The 24,955-nt window shown below is 40.4% G+C and overlaps 4 protein-coding genes across 4 annotated transcripts; 2 read left to right on the top strand and 2 right to left on the bottom strand.

Annotated features, from left to right (window-relative positions):
* Nucleotides 1-499: 499 nt before the first annotated feature.
* On the bottom strand, nucleotides 500-2,546 carry Camp (Cathelicidin-like antimicrobial protein). Its single transcript, XM_018105963.3, has 4 exons — nucleotides 2,301-2,546; nucleotides 2,049-2,145; nucleotides 1,246-1,989; nucleotides 500-1,187 (listed from the first exon to the last, which is right to left on the bottom strand). Exons 1-4 carry the CDS (start codon nucleotides 2,409-2,411, stop codon nucleotides 694-696), a joined length of 1,446 nt encoding a protein of 481 aa, XP_017961452.1. The 5' UTR covers nucleotides 2,412-2,546; the 3' UTR covers nucleotides 500-693.
* Nucleotides 2,547-2,626: 80 nt separating this feature from the next.
* Buffy (BCL2 family apoptosis regulator buffy) lies at nucleotides 2,627-18,322 on the top strand. Its single transcript, XM_018105968.3, has 5 exons — nucleotides 2,627-2,763; nucleotides 16,406-16,695; nucleotides 17,512-17,664; nucleotides 17,773-18,081; nucleotides 18,149-18,322. Exons 2-5 carry the CDS (start codon nucleotides 16,426-16,428, stop codon nucleotides 18,311-18,313), a joined length of 897 nt encoding a protein of 298 aa, XP_017961457.1. The 5' UTR covers nucleotides 2,627-2,763; nucleotides 16,406-16,425; the 3' UTR covers nucleotides 18,314-18,322.
* Nucleotides 10,030-14,075, bottom strand: LOC108654525 (uncharacterized). Its single transcript, XM_018105966.3, has 4 exons — nucleotides 13,401-14,075; nucleotides 11,945-12,544; nucleotides 11,695-11,867; nucleotides 10,030-10,697 (listed from the first exon to the last, which is right to left on the bottom strand). Exons 1-4 carry the CDS (start codon nucleotides 13,787-13,789, stop codon nucleotides 10,153-10,155), a joined length of 1,707 nt encoding a protein of 568 aa, XP_017961455.1. The 5' UTR covers nucleotides 13,790-14,075; the 3' UTR covers nucleotides 10,030-10,152.
* Nucleotides 18,323-18,688: 366 nt separating the features above from the next.
* Nucleotides 18,689-24,950, top strand: Debcl (Death executioner Bcl-2). The gene is made up of 3 exons (XM_018105967.3): nucleotides 18,689-20,065; nucleotides 24,066-24,206; nucleotides 24,283-24,950. Exons 1-3 carry the CDS (start codon nucleotides 19,700-19,702, stop codon nucleotides 24,739-24,741), a joined length of 966 nt encoding a protein of 321 aa, XP_017961456.1. The 5' UTR covers nucleotides 18,689-19,699; the 3' UTR covers nucleotides 24,742-24,950.
* Nucleotides 24,951-24,955: the final 5 nt, after the last annotated feature.

The following is a 24,955-nucleotide window of genomic DNA, read 5'->3' as shown; positions in this document are numbered from 1 at the left end:
TAAGACGAAATAGGAAATCTTGACATATACAAACATATATAGATATTGTAATTATATACACATGATACACTAAGATACTCTAAGAAAAAAGTTTCTTTTGCGGGCTAAGTTGTTTGTTAGGATGAACCTCTAAAAAGTCTCAATGTCGCATATTAACTCTCGACTATTTTAACTATGCGATTTTAATTAATTTAAGTTAACCAACTAGTAAGGCTATTGACACGAGCGACTGGCAAAGGCGGCAAGCAAACGAAGCGTCAAGCAGCTGCACAAATATATTTAAGGCAAGTGCCTAAAAGCAGGTCGTCAGGCATTTCAGGCAGCTTGTAGAATAAGCCATGCAAATCTAAAATACAAAAGACTTTAAATGTTATGAAAACAATATACAAACTCGTTATATGTACATATCTGTGTTGGCATAAGTATTAGCGAAGTCTAGCGGCTAAAGGTCAACGATTTCAAATCGCTGTGAGAACATCAAGTGTTACTCTCTGACGGGTTTCAGTATAAAAAATTCAATTTATATTGTTAATAATTTGTGTACATAATTGGACGTGTAACAACCTTAAAACAGGTGTTGATTTAAATTTAAGCTAAATTTTTGCTATAGCTGCTGCAGAAAAATCCATGCTGCAGCCGCGATGAATCGGCATCTCTCTCGGTGATCGAGCGTCGTTTGATACAGAGCTGCTCCTACTGCTGCTGCAGATTGTACAATGCAGCGGCCACAATCAACATCTCGTTCAGATAGCCCAGCAGAGGGGCGTGCTGCACGGCGCAGTGATCGAGCATCTTGAACTCTCGCAGTGTGTCGATCGCTTGGCGCAGCTGGGAGCGACAGGCGGGCTCATTCACGCGCAGCGTGGGCAACTGCAGCTGTGGTGCACGAGATGAGATTAGCGCTCCATTCGAAACGGAGAGTGATTGCATGCTGGCCAGCTGACCAGCTAGACGTTGCTCCTCATATTTGCTCAATTTTGGGTTGGGCTCCTGTTCGTCCTGCGCCTCGTACTCCTCATCTGTTAGGCTATCGTCAGCATTAGTGTTGGGCAAGCGCTTGACGGCTTTGCCTGGCTCTGCGCAGAGTGTTAGGTACTTGGGAATGACATCCTTGAAATTGCTAGCCTCAAACAACTGCAGATCATCGCAGTCGCCGCGAAAGGTGTCCGAGACGTAGCTTATAATACCTAAAGGATAATCTCCATTTATATTGCTGCATACTACAAATGCAGTTGAACCACTCACCATTCGTGTTGAGGCACAGTATAAACTTGTAGCTGCCGCAGCCAAAGTTTAGCTTCTCGCTCAACTCCGTCTCCACGCACTCAATCACCGATCGCACATGCAACATGTTCGCTCTGTACGCCAGCGGCATATGCTTCAGGCGCTCAGAGTAGTGCTTGGCGTCGGGCCAGCGAATCAGGGGTCGCAGGCAGCGCGCTAGCTTGACAATCGTATGCTTAAAGGTTTGCTCCACCTCCAGCTCGCTCAGCTCGAAGAATTCGGCGAGCAGAGCGAAGGGTTCGTTGAGGCGCAGCTTTCGCAGTGCTATGCAGCAGTCCAGATGTGAGAGATTTGCGTATTTGCATATGTGGCGTTTGAACAGCGGCAAATGGGCGCTGGATACGCCCAAGTGCAGTGTGGATGCCATGTCAATGGATCCCAGCGTCATGCTGCGCATCGTGCGCTGCGGCATATCGCGTTTCAGGAAGACCGCCTGGCGCACGGCAGACGTTACTGCGGGCGCTGCGGCTGGAGCTGATGCCGTTGCGCCTGCAGCTGCTGCTGGGCTATTGGACGTGGCTACCGGCTGTCTGGTAGTTGCTTTTATAATCGTATTGGGCGGCAGGGAACTGATTGCAGCGCCCAACGCTTCCTTCTTAATGTTGAGCAACGGGGAGCTCGTTTGCCAGGGGAGCGTGGGAGAAGATGAGCTGCCATAGTCGCTCGATTGGCTCACAAACTTTGGGGCCTTTACCAGCGCAGATGCTACGACGATATGTAAACTCGGTAAGTCGTGCATACAATAAAAGATAAGTTAGGCAAACCTGGAGTTGTGGCGCTGTTCGAGGCTCGTTTCATACTTGGCCTGATGATAGCCCCGGCAGGTATTTTGGCGAGCGCAATGCTGCCGCCTGCTATCTTCTGTAATGCATTGCAGTTTTCAATAAAATAATACAAGAATTGTATTGCAATATTCCTTAAATGTAATCAAAGCGCCCAGTGCGTTGCCGGACCGCCTCGAAACAGCTGTTCGTGGTAGCAATAAGTAAGTATGTATATATTTATGTGTGCTATACCTTGACAGCTTGTTGTTGTTGCACTTCAATTTTAGGTCTAAATATCATTGTGGGCGTCATGGGCTGAACGCCATCAGCTGTTTTTCGATATTTCACTATAGTCAGCGACATTTTGTGTAGCAAATATCTGCAAACGGTCTATAAATGTATTGCACTTTTCGCGAAAAAAAATATTGCACTTTATTTTCAGAGCAAGCCAATGCTAGCGATACTGCTGTATGGCCTCCACTATCGATGAGTCCGCGTTCGATATGCGCGATGTTGCGCAGCTATCGATGAGTGCTGCCCAGCCGCAGATTGCGTGGCGCTAACCAACACTCGCGCAACCAGTTGAATCTCGCGCGCCTTTTCCGTTTCTTATTACCCATTCAACGCTCGACAACTTCGTACGCGAAACGGGCAACGATCGAAGCGGCTGTTGTTGCTCGGTGCGGCTTCTTTAGCTTCCGTTAACAATTAATCGGTTAGTGTATTTCATTTATAAATGTCCAAGTGCTAAACATTAATATCCGATAAGCCATATGCATATATAGATTTGTGGGGTTTCGTGGAAACGTTGCGCGCCAATAACAATAAAAACCTTCAAGTTGTGACCGTGAATGCTCAAGATACCAAATAAAATAAACGCGTAATGCATAGTTAATTAAGCAATTTTCATGCAACAGAGAGCGCGGCTCATACACCTACAGGCACAACAAGCATATCGAAATGTGTGTGGTGTATAGGCGCTAGCTAAACAAAAACGGTTTTTGGTTTTTTTGTTTTTGTTTATTCATTTATCACTAGCTAAACAGAAAATCATTATCAGCACAAATTGCGCATCCGACACCAAAAAGATAAACAGCACAGAATGTGCGCGCGTATCAATGAAATTGAATATGCCGATAAGAAAAGTTGGTGTGGCTTTAGCATTTATTTAGCCAATTAATGCATTAACGTGAAGTAAATATACAGCAAACAAAAAAGAGAATTCCGAGTGCCAAGGGCCACTTGTTGATATATAAAGTTGAACGCCCTCAAAGCAGAAAGAGTTCAACTTAATATTAATTTAATTTCCTTTCATGTGTGTGTGAGTGTGTGTTTGTGTGTGTGTGTGTGTGTGTGTGTGTCTGAGCTGTGGTTAAATGCGCATACACACGCGCACACCCACATCTCAGACCAATTCGTAATTGACTTTGCTATAATTGCTGCTTTATTGTGTGATGCCATGAGCAAAGCCATTTCATTTATTTAACAAACAATGCTCACCGACAAAGCAACGATTAGTAGTTAAAAAAAAAAAAATAAATAAAAAGAATACAGTGATTAAAGCTTATATATTTCTTCTGCTGAAATCTGTGAAGAGGTAATCAGCTCACATTGGAAATTAATTTCTGAGTAAGGCGAAACTATCGAATATAAATGAACTATCGAATATAATTACTAATATTATTATTAAATTATTATGCATTATAATAAAATATTCAATTATCATACGAAAAATGTATATATTTTTAATTCTATTCAGTTATACAAAAAGCTTAGTAATCAGTTACATATCAATATCTAAAATAATAACACATATAAGTATATTTCAATCCTAATATTAGTTCTACATTCTTTGCAAAATATTAAGTTTACTTCTAATTCGTAACACCCAACATTTAGCGTCCATTCGCTCTACTATTCTCATGACCGCAGCTATATATATCACATTTATTTATGTAATATACACATTTACCACCTCAGCTGTCGCCTATATGAAATACTCAATTTCTCTCAGTGTATTATCAAGTTTAAGCATATGTTTCGCCTATGAAAACACAAGTGCATTAGCTACTCTAGTCCACTCCACAGACACTAAGTAAATCAAACAAAACAGAGTATTACGAGCATGAGTCAACAACAGTTAGCCGATAGATGTCGCCCCCCCGCGCCTTGTGTTACAATATTTACATTGTTGCAATTAAAAAGGTGCAGAGCAAATTGTTAGTTACTTTGCACGCTCGAATTGAATGACGTAAAACGAATCGGCGGATCGGCGGACGTGGTAATGGGAATGGAAATGAGAAGTGCAAAATCAAGCGACGGCGACAATACGAGTAGCTAACGATCCCCCGCAAAATATTAACACAGCGGCATAGCGAGCTGGCGGTGTCAGCATTAACGGCTCTAACTAATTCATTTGCCACCTGTAATTTGTTTTCACATATACCCTGTACTCACAAGAGAACAAAATGGAGCACTTGATGCACACGTCGATTTGTAATTTCACAGTCTATGATCGGATTCGAATTAGATACTGTATCTATATCAGAAACTAACTTAAATACTTGATTTGCTTAGATTGCAGGGTATCTAGTTGTTAGGATACATATTAAATGTAGTTCCCTATAGATGTAGTTATGACTATAGATATGCTATGTTCTAATATAGTGGATTAAATACAAAAATTTGGCTTATAAACTATTATACATGAGCCGCGACCAGACTTCTGTGGGCTTCTGAGGCTTTAACCGTTTGAGCTGGGCCTATCAGAAATGCAATTAAATGTGTTTTGGCATTTTAATGAACTGCGATTTGATAAACCAATCACAAATCGAAAGTCAAATTGCTCGAATCGTTTGTCATGCGCCAAATCCAGCGCCAAATGCAAAAGTCAATGAAAAAACGGACAGCTAAACGGACGGAGTAGTCACGACTGTAAGATGCTCTGCTTGAAGCAAAACAAAAATAAATGTAAACTGAAACTATATTGAATTTTATATAGGTATTTTCATGCGGGAGACATTTTTGAGTTCTTCATGAATAATAAATAAAAGTGCACAAATAATAAAAAAAACTCAATATGCCCAGCTCTTTCCAGTTGAAGCAGTGTATAAATAGATATATTGAAATTCCACAGAGTCAGAGAGAGGGGGGAGAGAGAGAGAGAGAGAAAAAAAGTTTGACTTGCGGGGCTTAAAGTGTCGGGGAGTTGGCGTCTACTGCGCCTGCGTAACTGTCAACTGTTGTAAAAAATCAATAACACAAATGTTAACATGGCTATAATGCTTAAGAAAAAACCAAAACAAGTATAAGCGCCAGGGAGTGCACAGCTGCAAGATACCCTGTAGTCAGATGTTGGCTAGAAATATTCGAGTTTTGCTCGAGAAAGTTTGCAGGGGAAGTGGATCTATAGTAAAAATTATATATATATAAAGATGAAATATAAATATTATCTTCTTTTGATCAAGAATGAATAGAAGAAGGAAGATTATGAATCTCAACTTCGATCACTCTTTGCAGCGGACATTCCCCGTTCACATTCGACATTTACAGGGTATTCCCAGCGACAAGCTCGAATCAGAGTTGAACGCGATCTGTGACTGCCATAAGTTTTTGCCGAACAACAGGCAATAAAAAATTCAGCAAAAAATAAAAAAAAGTGGAAAAAAACTCGCATTGTGTTAGCCAAAATGCTTGACGTTAATTTAAAGCACTGCAGCGCCTCGATCTAGCGTCTGAGCCAATGGCAGTTGCTGGAGTTGAAAAAAAATACAAGCAGGCGACACATTTGGTTAATAAAAGTTGCTAATGAGTGAGTCGAGGCGTTGACTATTTGATGTGATTTGATTTAATCGCAGCGCTCAGCCAATGGGAACGGGCAAGCGAATCAGCCGAGGGGAGGAGGAGTGATTGATTTTGATTGACATTGGAAATGAAGCAGAATATATAGTAGTAGAATATATATAGTATATGTATAGTAGATGAGCTATAAATACCTAATTAAATCAACTAGTGTTAGGTGCAATGTAAAAGCTTGAATGGAAATCTGATACGATTCGACTACAACGGCTTTGTACAAAGGTTTTGGCATATTAGACAGGGCATTGATGTTGATAGTTAACTATAAATATAGTATACAAATTATATATATTTATTTATTTATTTATTAGTAAGTTAGAATTTAAAAAAAAATTAACTCTTACTTAAGACACTGGCAGCAGGGGCCTTCGGCTGTTATTTATATTTATACGGATATATTTAACTAATTAATGAAGTTTATACTTAGCCTAAATCCTAGTTTTTACTTATAATTTATGAGCAAAATATAGTTGAAGATATTTATATGGGATACATAAATATAAAAATAATAATAAATAAAAAAAAAAATAAATAAAAAATAGTATTAGTATTGGAATATGGGAGACATGATTTTAAAAATAACAATAAATAAAAATAAAATAAAATAGTATTAGAATTATATATATACATATATATTAATAATACAAATATTATTGATGATGATTACCAATATTTTACACATAGAAAGTATTTATTGATAACGATTCAGTTCGGGTAAAATATGATGAATTTATTATTATATGTATAGGTACAAAAGTTTTTCTGTGTTTTATGAGTAGAGCGAGACTTACTATGCCAAACACTCATCTATTACAGGCGTTCAAAAGCTAATGACAAAGACATTGATTATTGTCATTATTCAGGCATTATATATTAAAGTTCTATATAATACTTTTAGATACATACACATGTATCAATTCATATACCTTAAATGTATAAATATATTTCATATAAAATGCAAGGAAAGGTTTTCGGAAAATCACTTAATACTTAACATATAGACATAAATATATATGTATGTTTATGTTTGTATATATGTACATATATGAATATTCACAGCAATGCTCGCCATTCATAGCAGAATAAGCTATTAGAGCTCTTGCGCTCCATTGAGCATTAAAAGCTGAAAAGTGACTAAAAATGAGCATGAAAATGAAAATGAAGTGCATTCATAAATATTTATTGGGAGTTGCTAAATTGGGCACTAAGTAGTCGCAGTCGCAGTCGTAGTCGAAGTCGCTAATTTAAGCAGAACAGCAAAGCGAGAAAGAAAGAGAGGGCTGAAGAGAGGGGGGAGACATGAAAATTATGTGCGTATGTTTTTCTTTTAGGTCTGGTTTGCGTGGCCATTTGGCCGATTCGGTTGCGGAATGAAGAGTGTAAATTGTTGCTCAGGCCGCAGCGCGCTGCGATGACTACAAAGTTAAGCGCCAGTGCGGACGGAACGGCCAGACGACGCCTTAGACGAGGCGACGAGGCGACGAGGCGACGAAGCACTGCTCGGCACTTAATTTATGTGCACTAGGTAAACATTTTGCCTGCCATTTGCGACAAAGACAAAGTAGTAGTTGCTGGCCAAGTTGTCTGCGGGCTGCACAACACATGCGATTGTGCTGCAAACGTGTCGCTTTTATTAATTAGCTCCGAGTAGGCCGCCAAGCCGAGCGACCCATAAGGTGCATGCCACCGTTGCCAGTCATGTGAGCAGCCATGTCGTCCGGCTCTGCCACAGATGTGCTATCGCTGGGAACTAGGCATAGGTCACGCCAAGAGCTTGACACGCTAGTCGACAAGCTGGCCCATACGACTCACCTGCTAATCGCTCCATTTCCTCGCTGACAGCGGGCCAAAGGATCTCCTCCTGCTATTTATCATCTGATTGAACTGAAGGAGACTTTAATTTACGAATACTCCAAATATTTTATTTTGATAGAACATTAGCTTTACAGCACTGGCGCCTTGCCATTAATGCATGAAATGTTTTCCAACACTAAACAATGGTATTTTCTTTTTTGCTTCCGTTACAATACTGAGCACATCTAGCACTTGAATTTTGCATTGTATGTCTGGGTTGTATGGGGTTGATGGTTATCGATATGAGCATTTCAATTTGCAGGGCATATAAAATGAGTGTTGATGTGTTACTGTGCTACCCACTATTGAGAGAGAAAGTTAGCCAGTCTATGCTATTTAATAATTATAAATATTAAAGCATACATACTCTTAAATAGCGTAATAATCCAATATAACAACTATTTGTATGTCTAGTATATCTGGCTGTATATCTGTCTCGAGGGACGAAGAAGAACTGCAGAAGATCACTTAAGTTGTCTACGTGTATGCAGAAGTGTGCATTGGAAATTTATATTTAAGAGAAACGAATATGAAATGCTTTCAGCAGCAGAGAGTGCTCCCATTGGTCGATTGCAGCTCGACTGCAAAGATCTCTACCTGGCGTCGCGCTCAACAGTTGAGAGAGAATTAGTGCTTGAGTGAAAGTGGCTCTATATAAAGGGCAGCAGCTGCAGCATTTCTTCAGTCACCCAGGCCTGGTGGGGGTCAATCGTACAGTGCAGTAAAATGAAGTACACTGAAGTGGAGCATTAAAGACTGAGAGGAAATACCTAGAAGGAATACTTAGAAGAAATACTCACTGGAAATACTAAGAGGGAATATTAAAAGGAAATACTTAGCGCTAATATTAAAAGCAAATACTTTAATGAAATATTTAGAGCAAATATTTGGAGGGTGCTTAGAGGAAATATTTAGAGGAATATTAAGAGGAAATACTTGGAGGGTGCCTAGGAGAAATACTAAGAGGAATACTAGGAAGCTATGCTTAGACTTAGAGGAAATATTTTGAAGAAGCATTAAGAGGAAATACTTAGAGAAAATCTTAAAAGGAAATACTAAGAGGCAATACTCATAGGAAATACTTGGAGGAAATATTCAAATGATATGTTTAGAGGAAATACCTACTCCCCTTCGCTCCTTTGTTAAAAGACAAACTGTAACTGTAACTGTAGAAGAGCGCTAAATTCAAATGCCAAATCATTAGCTGAATTATCTATTCATACATTTAGATGAATATAATTTCCTCACTTTAAGAGTGAGTAAAATAACCGTATGCTGATAACTAACGACTATTTCGTCAACTTGCAGTAAAACTAATAATTAATGTAATTCAATTAATGTGGTCACGTAATCAGCAGGCAGCTCGGCCACTGATTGCTAAACTTAGCAACTGTTCAAGCTGCTGTTTATGACCCCCCATGATGTATTAGGCCGTCAATCAAGCAGCTAATTGGATGCCATTTCGTGGCACCCACGGCCCGCATTCAGTCGCAGCTGCCGCTGCAGTTGCGAGTGGAGAATTAACATAAGAAATGACTACAAATTGCACCAAATAGCAAAGCTAAAACAGCAAAAGCGAGTTCTTTGCGTATTTGGTTTCATTAAAATGTGCTCGAAGCGTGAAAACGTGATAGAATTTCAGTTTTCGCGTCTCTCCATAAAAATGACAGATCGCAATTTTTGAATTGCGCGCAGTTTGGTAATCAGTCGACGAGCCATGTTTCGAGATTTCAGCTTCAGCTTCAGGTTCAACGTCAGCTTCAGATTCAGCTTCAGCTTTATTCTCAGGCCGTTCAATTACAAGCGACATGAACATAAATAACATTTTATTAAGTGCTAATTTCTGTTTTGGTAGCTCCGAATGGCCAAGCACTTGCCCGCCACTGATCTCGTCCGTCCGATAAGCTCAAATTTGTTGCACACTTTTTCTGCTTTTTGGGGCTCTACGAGCTGCTCGCGGCTGTGATTGGCGCCACAGATTGGGGGGACACTAAAGAGGTTCTTGGCTCCAAGCGAATGTGGAACGGGTGTGGTTAATGGAGCTGCCAGGATGCATAATCTGAAGGCAGCTGGAGGAATGTTGGACGAAGATATGTGGGACCTGAAATGAAAGTCTTATGGGTGGAGGGAATGAGAGGAATAGCGGTTCGAAGTAAATGATGAACATGTAAGAGTAATGATATAGAGCAGGAGAGATTGCGAACCAATAATTTGCCCCTTTTATATATATACTTATATTTATAACACAAAAAACCGTTACATACCCACTTCTGTCTGTTTGCTATAATAAATTGAACAATTTATTTATTTATAGCTAAAAAGTAAAGTAACGAGTAACATAACGAAAATAGAGGTAATTCCAAAACTAGACGGTTCATCAATCATCATCCATCTATTTGCCCAGCTTATATAGTGCCACCACAGCAACGCCCAGCAGCAGCACCACAAACCCCACACTCCCAAACAATGCGAATGACTTGGCGCTATTTGTCACGTTCGACGAGTCCAAGTCGGTTACAATCGCTGGCTGCTCCGGCAGCTCCATGTGCGGCATGATCACTCTGAAAGTGATGTGGGATAGCTCGGATGCCTCTGTTCCATTGGCATGCGGCTGGAGTACGGTGTCCCGTCGTCGTCGCTGGGCCACGCCGGGCTGGCAGTCCTGCGCCGACAGCTGGCAGTCCTCGCGCTCCAGGCAGCCCGTTATGCGCATGGACATGACCAGCACATCGCCGCTGTGCATGCCCGGAAACATGACGGCTCTGAACTGCAGTCGCTGGCCCAGCGGCGGCTCCGCACTGGGCGCATGCGCGCATATGCTCTGCATGGCTGGATTGAGGCAACCGCGCGGCGTGATCAGCTGAACACTATTCAAGACCTCCCCACCGGCCGAAATGCGCTGCAGCTGTACGTCACTCAGCTTCGTGTAGTTCCAGCCTGAAGAAGTGAGACAGGAGAGAATGATTTTAATGAGACAATATAAAGTATATATGGAGGAATTGTTGCATATAATATTCAATTGATATAAGGACGGGGTCAGGATTTAATGAGCTTTTTTATATGGGAATTTAATTAGTATATCTTCTTAAATGTAAAAGTCACAGCGAAGAATGAGTAGATTGTAAATTAAAAACACTGCATAGGTAGCTAAGGAGAGAAGTTAACTTCATCAACTTCAAGCTTAAATATTTTAAATGACATTCATAAACTTTATAATGAAATTTTAGTGCATCATTTAATGGTTTGATAATATGAGAATAACGTCTCAAATTCTTTAAAGTCGAAATATCCAAATATGAAATTTATATCCACAATTATATTATATATAAATAAATAAATATACATATATTGTGGATGATCAATGTATATTTATTTATTATTATATATTTTTATTTTTATATATTAAAATTTAAATTGTACTGAATTTAGTTTCAGTTTTATAGAAATTCAATTTAAATTTATTTTGATTCTGTCAAGCGTTTAAATATTCGTATATTGACTAAAATTTAGCTCAAATAATTGAATATAGAAATTCAACAAAGTTACAAAATATTTAATATTATCTTCTGTGTGTATTTCTAATTCGCAAATTCATAACTAACTCTCATTCCATTCTGTTGTTCTTCAATTTTATTTAAAATTTAATTTTAGCTTTGTTTACTTCTTTTTCTTCTCATGTTCTGGATTCCTCTCTATTAATGAGCTCTTTTAATTTTATTCTCTCGCTCTCTCTCTCACTCGATCTCTCCGTCTCCTTCTCAAACTATATGTCTTCTTAAGACTTTTCGTCTCATATGCTGTCTTCTCTGTCCTATCCCCAGTTATGATCCTCTATATTTTCAACTCTACTTCTACTTCTACTTCTGCTCTTACTATATTCTTCTTTGATTACAAATAGCTCCATTCATATACAATATTAAATAATTGAACTCACCATCGCCGGCCAGTACATGGGCGCGCAGCAAGAGCTCCTCGCCCAGCTGCACGGCCCCATTGCTCTCCAGGTGCTGGGTATAGCCGTTGCTGCCTCGTCTCAGGAGCTCCACGTGGGTGCGAAAGGCATTCTGATTGCCGCCATGGGCATAGCTGCCAGCGCTGCGGGCCTGGCTGTGTGGCAGCGGGAATATATATAATCAGATTCAGTTCGGATTGGTTCTGCAACTGGAACTATATCCACTACTCACACATCGTTGGCCACGCCCATTTTCAGTGCATGCGTCTTGACGGCCACGCGCTCCTGCGTCTTGCAGTGCAGCGTCAGGATGGAGTCTCCGCCTGTGCGCAGTCCCCGTATAGCCGGGAAACGCAGTCGCAAACACAAATCCTGGCCACAATTTCGCACGCCACAGCGCTCGAAGTCTGCGCCGGCTATGTCCAGGAGCAGATAGCTACGCGATAGCTTCAGCTCGCAGTGCTTGTCCGCCGAAGACTCGTCGTAGTCGTTGTCCAGCACCGGTGCAGCGCCCACGAAGCTGTCCAGCTTGAGGATGGCCCGAAAGTAGCCAGCCTGCAGGCAGCGCATGTCCTTGATTCGCAGTCGCAGTTGATTCTGTTGCTGGTGCTGGACACCGCTCTCCCCTGGCGGCAGATAAACGGGCGCTGGCGTCGAGGGACGCTTCGGCGGTGCATGGTAATCGTAACCAGCGGCGGCCAGCTGCTCCTCATCCCCATCCTCGCCCAGCTCCTGCACTACGATGGGACGTGGCGTTGTCGTGGTGGTCGAGGGAATGCGCGTGGTGCTGCTCCCACTGGGCTGTGGATAATAGTAGCCAGCGAACTCATCGCTAGCGCATGGGAAGAGTAGCCAAACGAATTATGAAAGTGTCTAGGCTAGATCGTCAGCTTAAGGCTGCTTAAATTTTATTTAAGCTGAATGTGAATGCGTTTCATTATGTTAACTTCGCTACTTTGCTGCATATTTATGAAGTGAAGCAATGCAATGCTCGACTAGCTTTCTATCCGTTCGTCGGTTTATTCGTTCATCCGCCCAACAGTCGCTTCCTGCGTCCATCCGTCGATCCATACTTCCAACCGCCAGTCCATCCGTCGGTCCATCCCTCCATCCATCCGCCATATGTCCGTCTCTTTATTCGTCGGTCTATCTGTTGGTGCATCTGTCAATCCGTCGGTCCGTCCGTCTGTTTATCCATTCGTCCTTTCGTCTGTCGGTCTGTCCGTTCGTCGTAAGCAATTGTCTGTGAACGCAAGCTATTTAAGCGCTTTTGAAGTTTGGTATTTTGACTTTGTTATATATACTCGTGTATACCCATAAAGAAGAAGAAGAATACGCTATTAGAGACGTACTAAATGGACAAATGCATTTTTCGGTATGTCAGAATCTCAGTTAAGTGAATGGCTAACGCGTGGATCTACGCCCATTGCAGTGACGCCTATTAAAGTCGTAACAAATCGACTCAGTGTATATCCCTCATTTTCTCGTATTCTGTTATATTAAGAGGAAAAGTTTTTGAAATATTGAACACATGCTCGGGCTGACAAATCAAGATCAATGAGATATGGCCGATAATTCTACGCCTCTACTTTTAAGTGGAGGCGTGTTAAATCGAAAAATGCAGCAAGTAGCTTATTGACTGTGAATGAGTATTCTGCAGTTGGAACTGCCAGACAGCTGATTCTTACCTGGGCTTTGGGCTCTCATAGCTGGGACGCTCCTCGTTGCTGGGCGGCAGATAGTGCTGGCTGAGGGGTATGAAGTTGCCGTGTGCCGGGCCGAAACTCTTGACAAGGCTGCGATTGTCAATGATCTCCGGCAGAATAAACTCCGTGGTGGACGGCGCCACGGGAGCCACGGGGGCCGGGGTCACAGGACTCGCGGCAGGCGGACCGTATTGAGGCAGCGCCAGCTGGAAGGGCGCCTGTCCATGCAAATAGCTGCCAAATTCAGCGGGTGCCGCAAAGAAGTGAGCCACATCCGCGCAGGCATTGTCGAGCAGGAGCAGGAGCAGCAGCAGGAGTAGCAACCGCAGGGCAGGGCTGACAACTAGTAAACGCGTCCAATTAGTCGACATTCTTCACAATCACTGACTGATCGAGCCATGTGTGGGCGTGCTTTTATAAGCTAAGCTGGCATAATCGTGATTCGGAATGACCCAAATGTGGGCGCTATGTAGAACTCACTGTGATTGAGGGGCTCCAAAATTTACTTTCCATGGCGATGGACGCACACGATTTCGGTGTATCGATTGTGACAACTTTCCTTGATCACGATGCGACGGCGCGGCTGTTGGGCCAGGTTATGTACAGCTAATTGCTGCCGTGGTACTGCTCCCTAGGCGATAGCACTTCGACACTCGCATCGCATCGCATCGCATCGCATCGCATCGCAGCTGCAACTTCGATTCACTTGACGCAGTTGTCGCCGCCATCCACAAATCATTTGCCATTTGACATGCCGCCTGTGGTCGGCTAATGGCAACACGCATTCACAGCATTTTGGCCAGATTGCTGAAAGTCCGTTTGAAATGGCCAAGACAAAAAGACGCGACCGCCAATCAAACTTAACGAGCCCCCAACGCCGACGTCGCCGTTGTTAATGCGCCCAAAAATGGTGGCGCAAAGTAAAAACTCAACAACAATAATCGGATAATGGCAAAGCAAAGGCTGAGCTGACACCACCTGAGATACCCACTGCAGGCTTTTCAACTTGGTGGATTATATCGATGGCCTAGTCTGTGATTCTAGTGTGGGCCGAAGCAATCACAAATCTTTAAAGAAATTTGGTTTCTGGCAAAGCTCATAAGTAAGATATCAATATTGAGGCTAGTTTGCTGAATTACAGGGTATTCAAGCATGAGCTGTCGTTATAAGAAAATATTTCAATTGAAGTTTCAGTTGAGAAGCTTGCAAATACCTACATATACATATATGTATATGTGTTAAGCATAAGTATTTTTTTTTGCAAGTGAAATAGTTTTAACTAGGTCTTCAGGAGAATGTAAAGTTTAGCCCAAAGCACATTCAAATTTTTTTTATATATATTCAGCTTAAGCGTCTGGTAGGTTTTAGATCTTTTCATTATATTTGGATTTGTGTTTGTGTGTTTGTAGTTTATTCTTATTCTTATTTTCTGGGTTAAGTAAACAACGATAAACTACAATTAGCTGAGAATTCTATGTTTAAAGTTTTTAACAAAATTGAATGTGTGTTCCCTATATAATGTTCTCCTGCTAAAGCTAGCTCACACTACATATTTGTACATTAATGCTCGTGACATATGTTTAAATAATAAACGATTTCATTATAAATTAAATGCCAAGAACAATTTTAACTACTTAATAAATTGTTTAGCTGTTAAAATGTTTCATATAGCTTTAATTTAGCCAAGTCAACTTTATTTTTTGCATCACAATTTTTACTAAAAGTGAGCAAACAACATCCTCTTTCTCTCTCTCTCTCTTTCTCTTTCATATAGTCATAAGTAATATAGTCGTAGTCTATACACATTTTCAGAGCGTTGGGCTTATCACGATCAGCCCAAGCACTGTGAGAATAAAGACATATTTAAGGAACAGAATCAGTATGAATGATCACAAGCTTCATTACAAATACATATAAGCTTTCCATTGTTCCTCACAGTAGCTAAAACTCATTCCAATGCTAAACTCTCTTTTTTAAATCTTATTACACTCATACATTTCTATAGGCAAATCGACTTATAACTTCTATACTCTTCCTATGTCTGTCTGCTCGAAATTTAATTTGAAGCGCACAGTAGCCTTGCAATCATTATTGGGTAAATTAAAACTATTCCACAACATATAATAATAATAAGCTTATTAAATTAGATAAAAAAAATCCTTTAATTGGCCTTCATACTTAATTTCCCTTTATTTATTTTTGCCTTTAATAAATTAACTGTTATTACTGTTCATATTATTATTTTAAATATTAATACAGGCCTAAAAAAAAGTAAAGCTAATTAAGTTAATCAGAAGTTCAAATATTTAAGCTGCCCAATAATGAATTTTCCTATCCGTTTCAATCATAATTCATAGAATCATTTTGATTTAGCCTAATCAATTAGCTCTTTGAATTGCGCGCCTAATGTGAGATTTTCTGGCTGGCGGCTCAAGTCATTAAATAATGTCATTTATAAATTTAATGCAATTTCAACATGACATTTATGATTTGAGGCAATTATTTTTGATTATAATTGTTTGTCTGTGGGGCTTATGTGCTGCCTCAAATGTTGTTGTTATTGTTGTTGCACTGACTGTTGTTGTTGTTGTTGTTGTAGCAGGTTTGACGGCCAGACAAATAAAAAAAAAAAACATTTCCATCCAACTACAGCCAGACAGAGCACTACAGCTTGAGCTAGAGCTACAGACAGATACAAGATAAAAGTCTCTCATGGGCAACGGCACGGCACCCAAAAGATTGACAACAACGCACAAAAATTTGCCACATCAGCCAAATCGAATCGAATGGCAATTAATTGATTTAACATGAGCAGCGCACAGAGTTTGCGACATCAAAATAATTAATGAAGCCCAAAATAAGCGCGTATCGGGTATCCCATATCGTATATCGGCTATCGGCTATCGATGACTGCAATTAGCGCCTGGGCAATCAGTTTTGATTTATGTATGTCATTTCATCTCAAATCTGTGGCAAATCTCTTGCAGGATCTCAGACGCACATCATCATGCCAGGCACCTCGTTCCCAACGAACAACGACAACTTCAGCAACGGCTTCCCCATGGTCACGACCCAAGCCGAGCGACTGCTGCAGGCGCAGAATCGCCGCAAGTTCAGCTTCCCCGCCACACTCCACTCGGCCGCCCTGCTCGAGGTGGGCCAGCGGGAGTCCACGCGCCGCCGGCTCAGCAACGTCAGCGATGTGGTTACCCGCAAGCTCTCCTACACCATCGGCTGGAAGGCCGCTCAAATACCTGCCCAAGACATTATCACACAGGTATGCGTGGCATATGATAATCATTAACAGATTTTTGAAGAGGAGGAGGTTAATAGTAGAAGTCAAGTCCAGCCTAGAGGTTAAGTTGAGCAGCAGGAATATCCGTTATGGAAAATTCATCGTTGATTTGAATCACAATAATATTAATTACAACTCAATATTGGAGTATAAAATGTTCACATAAGGGGCTGTCTATTTGGTTTATATGCTAATTTTATAGTTGTTCCCAAAATAGTCAGACGCAAAATTTTAAACAAAAAACTCTAAATATTATTGCTATGCTTAATTTATTTAGTTCTTGAGCCCTGAATAAACTTAGCTGAATTTCGTGGAATATCAATATTTTAAACTATTTGTTTTTAAGTTATTAGCATTTATGTTATTAAAAACAATATTCCAAAAACTATAATTTTCATTTTTTTAAATGAATAGTTATTTTTAGTTCTTCTGGTCAAAGTATAGAGCCTTGAGTTTTTATTTAAATCCAAATTTATGAATATAACTTGATAGGTTTTAAAAAATAAATAAAGCCGAAGTTAATGAATAGGAAAAGTATTTGAACATTCTTTATTAAAATTTTGTATCCAATAATAATATTAATTTGCCGAATCCATATTCATAGTCAGAGCACTTTCAGTTACCCATCCCAGCATAATTTAAGCATTTTAAAAATATATTTGTTTTCATCTTTTTATCGATTATTTACTTTGAGCTTTATTTTTAACTCCTTAAAATGTTGTCTGGCATCGACTGAAGAATTTTTTTTGCTTATCGCAGCTAATCAATATATTAAAGCTTTGAATTTTCATCATCCAGGGACGCTGTTTATGTGGACACTACATCAAGCGGCGGCTGCGTCGCTCGGGACTGTTCAACAAGAAACTGGGGCTGCAGCGCATTCGCAGCATATTGGGCAACAGCAACACAACTATGGGCATCGTGAGAGACGTTTTCCCAGCGGTGCAAGTGGTGAGTGCCCCAGGAGAATCGACCGCTTAAGGTCTATTTGCTATGTGGTTTGATATGGCTATGGAGTGTTATATTAATATAGTCATTTATATCTGCACTGATCCCTAGTTGGGCGATGAGCTGGAGCGCATGCATCCGCGCATCTATAATGGCGTCGCCCGACAGATTTGCCGCAATCCCGGCGGCGAGTTCCATACCCCGGATGCTGTGAGTCTACTCCTGGGTGCCGTGGGCCGGGAGCTGTTTCGGGTCGAGATCACATGGAGCAAGGTTATCTCATTGTTTGCTATAGCCGGCGGTCTGTCGGTGGATTGTGTGCGCCAGGGCCATCCCGAGTATTTGCCAAAGCTTATGGAGAGCGTTTCCGAAGTTATCGAGGATGAGCTGGTGCCTTGGATAAACGAAAACGGCGGTTGGGTAAAATGAAATGCTTGCGCTTTATATATAGAATTCGAGCTAACGGTTTCATCTTGTATCGCTTTAGAGTGGCATCAATACACACGTTTTACCAACATCCAACAGCTTAAATCCCTTGGAATGGACCACGCTGGTAATTGGAGTTGTATTCGGATTGATTTTATTATTTATGTTTTTGCGCTTTATTGTCAACACACTGATACCTAAAATATATCAACGATTTACGAGCTAATACAATAAACTCAAATGCTAAAATTTATTTTGAATATTTAAAGTTGTCTACATTAACCAGTGTGACCTTCGCACAGTTCGCAAACAAATACCGCGTTTAGTATTTTTCGATGTTTTTATATTGTATATGTTGTCAAATTTGTTTATGTTTCTTACAAAGTTAATAGCCAAACTAAATTTAAATCCAGCTTGTATTATTTATTGGTTGAGCACGAATTACATTTTTAATCAATTTAAAGACTTACATTCACTTTGCTCTTCGCTTGAGCTTCACAGTAATCATCGATAGTTTTGTAAAGTACGTGAAGTATCGCCAACAGATTATCGACGGGGTTTTATAAAATATCGCAAGATGTAAAATTTTTTTGAATATAGATAGTTTCAGTTAAAAAAGAGAATCTGTCGCACAGAGTTAAGGCATATATAATGTTCATCAACAGCAAATACACAAACCACATAAATTTGGCGCCCGGCCACTTTCATGTAAATATGCAAAGACTACAGACGCATTGTACATTGGCTGCTGTGGCTGTCTCGCTCTGGAGAGCTTTTCGTTGCGTGCTTTTTTGGAGCTCGGCCCCAAAGCGGGCAGCGCAGCCAAACGAATGGCAGCAGCAGCAAACAGCAGCTGAGTTAACGGCGCACACTCTCACGCGTTAGAACAGCGGGGCCGCTAATATTGTGACCGAGACTGAGCGGCAATCCCCCGACGTTTGCACAATACACTTCTTATTGTGTGTGTGTGTGTGTCGCGTGTGTGTTTTTTTTCGTAGATTTCTCGGTTAAAAGTTCAAAGCAAAGTGAAGCAAAGCGACAGTAAAAACACACGCGCCACAGAAAAATAAAAAAAGGTAAAATAAAGACAGCACCAACAACAGCGGAGACGGCAGCAAGAACAACAACAATAGCAACAGAAGTAACAGCAGCAGTAGCAGTAGCAACAGCAAAAAGAAAGCAACAGAAGCAGCTTGAAAATCAATCGAATAACACCAGCAGTAGCAGCAACAACAACAAGTTTTTAGTTGTTTTCTTTTGTGTGCGCCATTCGTGTGCTTGTGTGTGTGTGTGTGTGTTTGCCTGCTCTACGCTTTGGGCGCAACATTTATTCTCGGCTTTGTATTTTGTTTTGCACATTTCATCAAGCCAAACCACCTCCAAAAAAGCGCAAAACTAGCTGCGCTCATTGCAAGGCGACAATCAGCCCCAGTAAATTGTCATAATAAAAGCTCGAGCTTGCATGCAAGCTATAGCGTACAGCAACAAAAACAACAGCAATAGAAAGGGCAACAGCAGTAGCATTAGCAAGGCGTGAGAGTGAGAGGGAGAGCAAAGCTTGGTCCATTGTCCAGCTGCAGCGAAGCATTGCCTCCGCCTCGGCAGCGCGTAAATGACGATGGCCATGGCACCCACCACAGCAGCGAGCGCCACCACCACCACAACCGCAACCGCCAGCACCAGCAACAAAGCGCCCACACCCAAGCTGAGCAAGTTCAAGTCCTCCTCGCTGGATAACGAGATCTATACGGCAAATAGACGCAGCACCATCGCCACCGCAGCCAGCGACTGGAAAGCTTTGCGTGCACCGCTTAATGGCAGATCTCCGCATGTGGGCAGCAGCCCGGCAGCGGGCCAAGGGGGTCAGGCGGGCGGCACGTTAGGCCACATGACGCGCGCCGCCTCCACCTCGTCGCTGGCCAGCAGCACACGCACCATGACGAACTACCAGGAGTACAAAATGGAAATTATTAATCAGGTAAGCCAGCGATAAAAAGTGATAAGCGAATTGAGTGAAACAACAAAATACCCTGCAAGAGAAAAATAGGAAAATCAAGCAGAGCAGAAAGAATGCCGAACGCAAAGTTTCGAATCTCAGATTAGATGTTTGCGTTTGCCCTCCCTGGACTCTGACAGAAGTAGGCACGACCTTGACTAAAGCGAAAATAAACAGTTAGTCAATGGTTCGTTTTTTTTCTGTTTTCTTTCGTTCATTATGAAATGCTTATGACGTGAGGCGTTATGACATAGAACCTAAGTAAAATCGGCGAATTTTCAAAGATGTGTGGTTAAGTCAGGTTTTTCTAGAATTGTTTCGGATCCCAGAACTATCTGTAGTTTTAAAATGAGAAATTGGGATCCTATATAATACATATTCGGTATTATATATGTATGTATGTAGTTTCTAGAGCAGTTGTAATGCAAATAGTTTAGTATAGTTTCTATATTCTAGATTGCATCTTCTAAATTCCACATTCATTTCCTGCATATTTTATTATTCTCTTCAGCCTGTCGCATTTCGATCGACAAGTCTTAGATAGCTCTCTGTTTAGGCATACAGGCAACAACAGGGTATGCGAAAAGCTGTACAAACAAATTGAATATTAATATATTTTGGTATAAATTTAGGTAAATAACAACAAACAGTTGGCGGTCCCATTCCCGTTGTTGTTTAGAATGAAATTAAATTTCGCAAAAAATGCCTAATTAGTGGGCGTGGCTATGGCTATTATATAAGCCCTCTAGACATTTAATTGATAGGGTACGTTCGCAACGTAAGGCAGCTACATACATATATGTATATATGTAAGTACATTGCATAGCAGTTTATTTATATATATTGTGCTTTTTTTTTCTCCTTAAACAATTTGTTTATCTGAGCTGATAACAAAATAAAAAATTGAATATGGCCGGCATTGCAACGTGAAGTGTTTTTTATTTTTTATTGTTTATTTTGTTGTTTTGTTTGCCATTTAATAATTTAGATATATTTACCCCATGGGGAGAGTTGCGAATTATTTTTTTTCCCATTTGTTGAGCATTCGTTGATAAAAAATGTTGAGCTTCCGAGTTGAAAATGCGCGTGCTGCAGCTCGGCTCGTTAGCTTTGAGATAAAACAGAAGCAAAAGTCAATAGACATAAATTATTAGTAATACTCTCATATGTAGGTAAAACAAATGAGGCTTTGTCACTAAAACAAGTCGAAAAAAAATATGTGTATAAGTTTATACAAACTATTAAAAGGCTTCCAATGAAAATATAAACATGAAATATAATTTTTCTGTTCCTCTTAAACTATATAAAACGCACAAAAATTACCATCAAGAAAAATACGTTTGAGAAAACCCCCAAGCCCCAAGGGCAATGTAAACAAATAGTTCGCTCTAACAAAAAACGATATCCAACCAGCTGCAAGCACTATACAAATTTATTGAAAAGTAAAAAGGAGAGAAGACAAAAAAGTTTTGCTAAAAGTACTAAAAATAGACATCGTAAGACTCGCCGCCAATTGAGTTTGGGGTGATGGATTCATGAAGCAGGCAATCGAAAGAAAAACATGGAAACATTTAGCTCTTCAGGTGGTAATAATTATGTCGGCGTTTAGAGAGTGCGTGGCATAAACAAATTGGATAGATTTATGGCACGAAGAGCATTTGGCGTAAGCAGGCTGATAAACCCCATGTGGGAAGAGTTGGGCAATAGCCCAAGAGCGAGCGAGTGCCAACAGTATTCAATAGACTTGTCAACATTCAACATTTCAATACCCCAACCGAGCCAAGGTCGTGCCGACTCTTTTTCGGCAATGTCATATGTCAAGTTGGCGCCAATTTGTGGCTGCTGGCATGACAAATGATAATTGTGCGAAATAAATATAATTTAACGAGTGTCGATAACAATTGCTAGCGGCCTGACATTGTCAATTAAACAGACATCTATCAGAGAGACACACACAGACATGGACATAGACATAGTAGACAACACTGTAGACACGTGTTTTCGTAGATATTTCTGTGTCTGCCTCAGACTCTATGTAGAAGGCGTGCTCTCTAAGCGTTGGCTCTGTCTTCAAGTGAGGCAGTCAATTCAGTTGTTTACGCTATTTAAATTAAAAAGTAGCTCAACATATTCATTATAATTATAATATGCTACGAGGTTTATTAGTGTGTTAAAATCTTAATGTGTATAGGTTCATTTATGCAGCAAACTTCTCTCAACTATTGTTGGGTGTTTATGTAAGAGCGATAACCTCTGATTGCAAACATCAGCAATGAACTCTAAGCCTATATTGTGAATTGCATTGGTTGGGTTTGGGAATGGTAACAGAGTGAACGGATATCCGCTTTCTATTGAAAATATTTATATGTATATGTAATACGAAATTAGAGCAACAAATGATTAAGAAATCAGTAAAGTCGACCTAATTAGGATAGAGTAAGGTAATGAACTAAAATTATAGCAAGACTTTCGTTATGTATTTACTTATATGTATTGTACTAAACCATTTATTTTGCTGCCAGTAGTAATTGAAACGGAATATTCGTTTCTCGTATTAAGTGACAGACGGCGCACTTTAAAGTATCTACACATCATTCTACAGTTCATTAGTCGCTCACCATATTTCCTATAGTGTTTACTGATAAGATCCGCTATAGTCTGCCCCGACAGAGCCTCAGTACAACACTCAGCTGGTTGGGTCTGTTTAGGATTTTATTACCTAATGGTTAACACACATCTCTATAAACATTTCCACTTTCTTTCTTTCTGCACAGCGCACACTGCTAGCATCGGCCACTAAATAAAGTCGTATTTCATTTAGCTCTAGTGCCAAATACCCTGTTCTGCTCAGATGCGAGGCTACATTGTATAAAATATTAGTAGGGTGCGTGCGCCTCTAGCAACTGAAGAGATCTATCGCGAGATATAATCGGTCATATGTATATTGGAGAAGAGTGTGAAAATCTCAATAGGATTATTTAGAAGAGATCTTAAATAATATAGTCATAAAAGAGCAATCAAGTTCAATAAAGAAACCCCATTATATTCCTATTGCCGATTGTTTTGGGGTATATATAAAAAATATATATACATTTTAAATTTGTTTTCATTATTATTATTAGTTTCATTATTATAAATGCAGAAAGAGTATGTATAGAGTATGTTATCCGACTCTATTATAATAATTAATGATAGCTAAGCGCAGACTAATTAATCTAAAACTAAAATATAAACAATATACCACATTCATAGAGAGAGATAGAGTGATAGAGGAGAGTGGGAGGGAGAATCGAGGTAAACGAACGCGAATGCTTGAATGCCAAAGCAAAGAAAAATAATCAATTCAAGTGTGTATCCAAATTCTAGACCCAAGATATACCAACTAACTAAACTTAATACACAATATCTCATAGCTGAGCATTGTTGATTGTAAAATCTTTATTTTTTGTTGTGTTTATATTATTTTTGCTAGCGCTGCATTAAATGTGCTGCGCTGGCTTTCAAATTTTGAACTATCTTGAGGTGTGTTAGGTGTGTGAATGAAATTTAGCAGGTGTCACTTCAGTTCAGTGATTCGGCCAAAAACTCAAAGTTCGCAGACAGGCCAAAATTCTTTGTGCAAGTGTTTTGGCCAAAAGCTCAACCGAAATGAAATTGCTTGAAAAGTGCCACAAAAGCAATTTCCCAATGCCAAGTCGATGCCGACAAACCCAAACAAAGCGGCACGAAAACGAAATAGACGAAACGAAAATAGACGAAATCGAAATGTATTTTCGAATTGTTTCCAGATATCATAAATTATGCGATTCCGGATAAGCGGAAATTTTGACGGATACACCTGCATAGATCGCAGCCCTTGTGGCACTCTGATGCCTCCATGTGCGAGAGATCAAAGCTCGCCCAGGCCATCACAACTAAATTGATTTGATCGAATTGGTTATTTATTAATTGAACTTCGTTATGTTGTTTGTCTATTTGCCAGGGCAAGTGCCTGTGCGGGCAGTACATCAGAGCGAGACTGCGGCGTGCCGGGGTACTCAATCGGAAGGTGATACAAAGACTACGCAACATACTGGAGCCATCGTCACATGTAGTCTACGAGGTGTTTCCAGCGCTCAACAGCGTAAGTATATAAATCTAACTAAACATATATATATTTGATTTATATTTAAATGATTTTTGTTTAATTTATTATGCAGATGGGCGAGGAACTGGAGCGCATGCATCCGCGCGTTTACACTAATATCTCCAGGCAGCTATCGCGTGCGCCGTTCGGCGAGCTGGAGGACAGCGATATGGCGCCCATGCTGCTCAATCTGGTGGCCAAGGATCTCTTTCGCTCGAGCATTACGTGGGGCAAAATCATCTCGATATTTTCGGTCTGTGGCGGCTTTGCCATCGACTGTGTGCGCCAGGGCCACTATGATTACTTGCAGACCCTGGTCGACGGCTTGGCAGAGATTATTGAGGATGACCTGGTCTATTGGCTGATCGACAATGGCGGCTGGCTGGGTCTGCAGCAGCATATAAGGCCGCGTGTTGGGGAATTTACGTTTCTTGGCTGGTTGACGTTGTTCGTGACCGTTTCGGCTGGCGCCTATGTCGTTTCGAATGTCTGCAAACGTATTGGCTGTCAGCTGTATTCGTTGTTATTTTAGTTTCGGGCCATTTTTTAGTTTTAATTGTAGTCAGTCAGTGAGATAAACTTGTAATCATTCCTGCTTAAAGTCGTTTAATAGTTTGTAAAGAGATCTGTTTAAAGTTTGATATTGATATTGATATTGATACTTGTTATATTGTTGTTGTAAATATGCCTAACTTAGTGCCAATCACATAGAGCAAATACAATAAATTACAAAAGTAAAAACTAAT

This window comes from Drosophila navojoa, chromosome 5 (genome assembly GCF_054131105.1).
Source record: "Drosophila navojoa isolate 15081-1374.11 chromosome 5, UAZ_NAV_1.0, whole genome shotgun sequence".
In the NCBI taxonomy this organism is placed as follows: Eukaryota; Metazoa; Arthropoda; class Insecta; order Diptera; family Drosophilidae; genus Drosophila; species Drosophila navojoa.
This window is presented reverse-complemented; position numbering and strand designations above follow the sequence as displayed.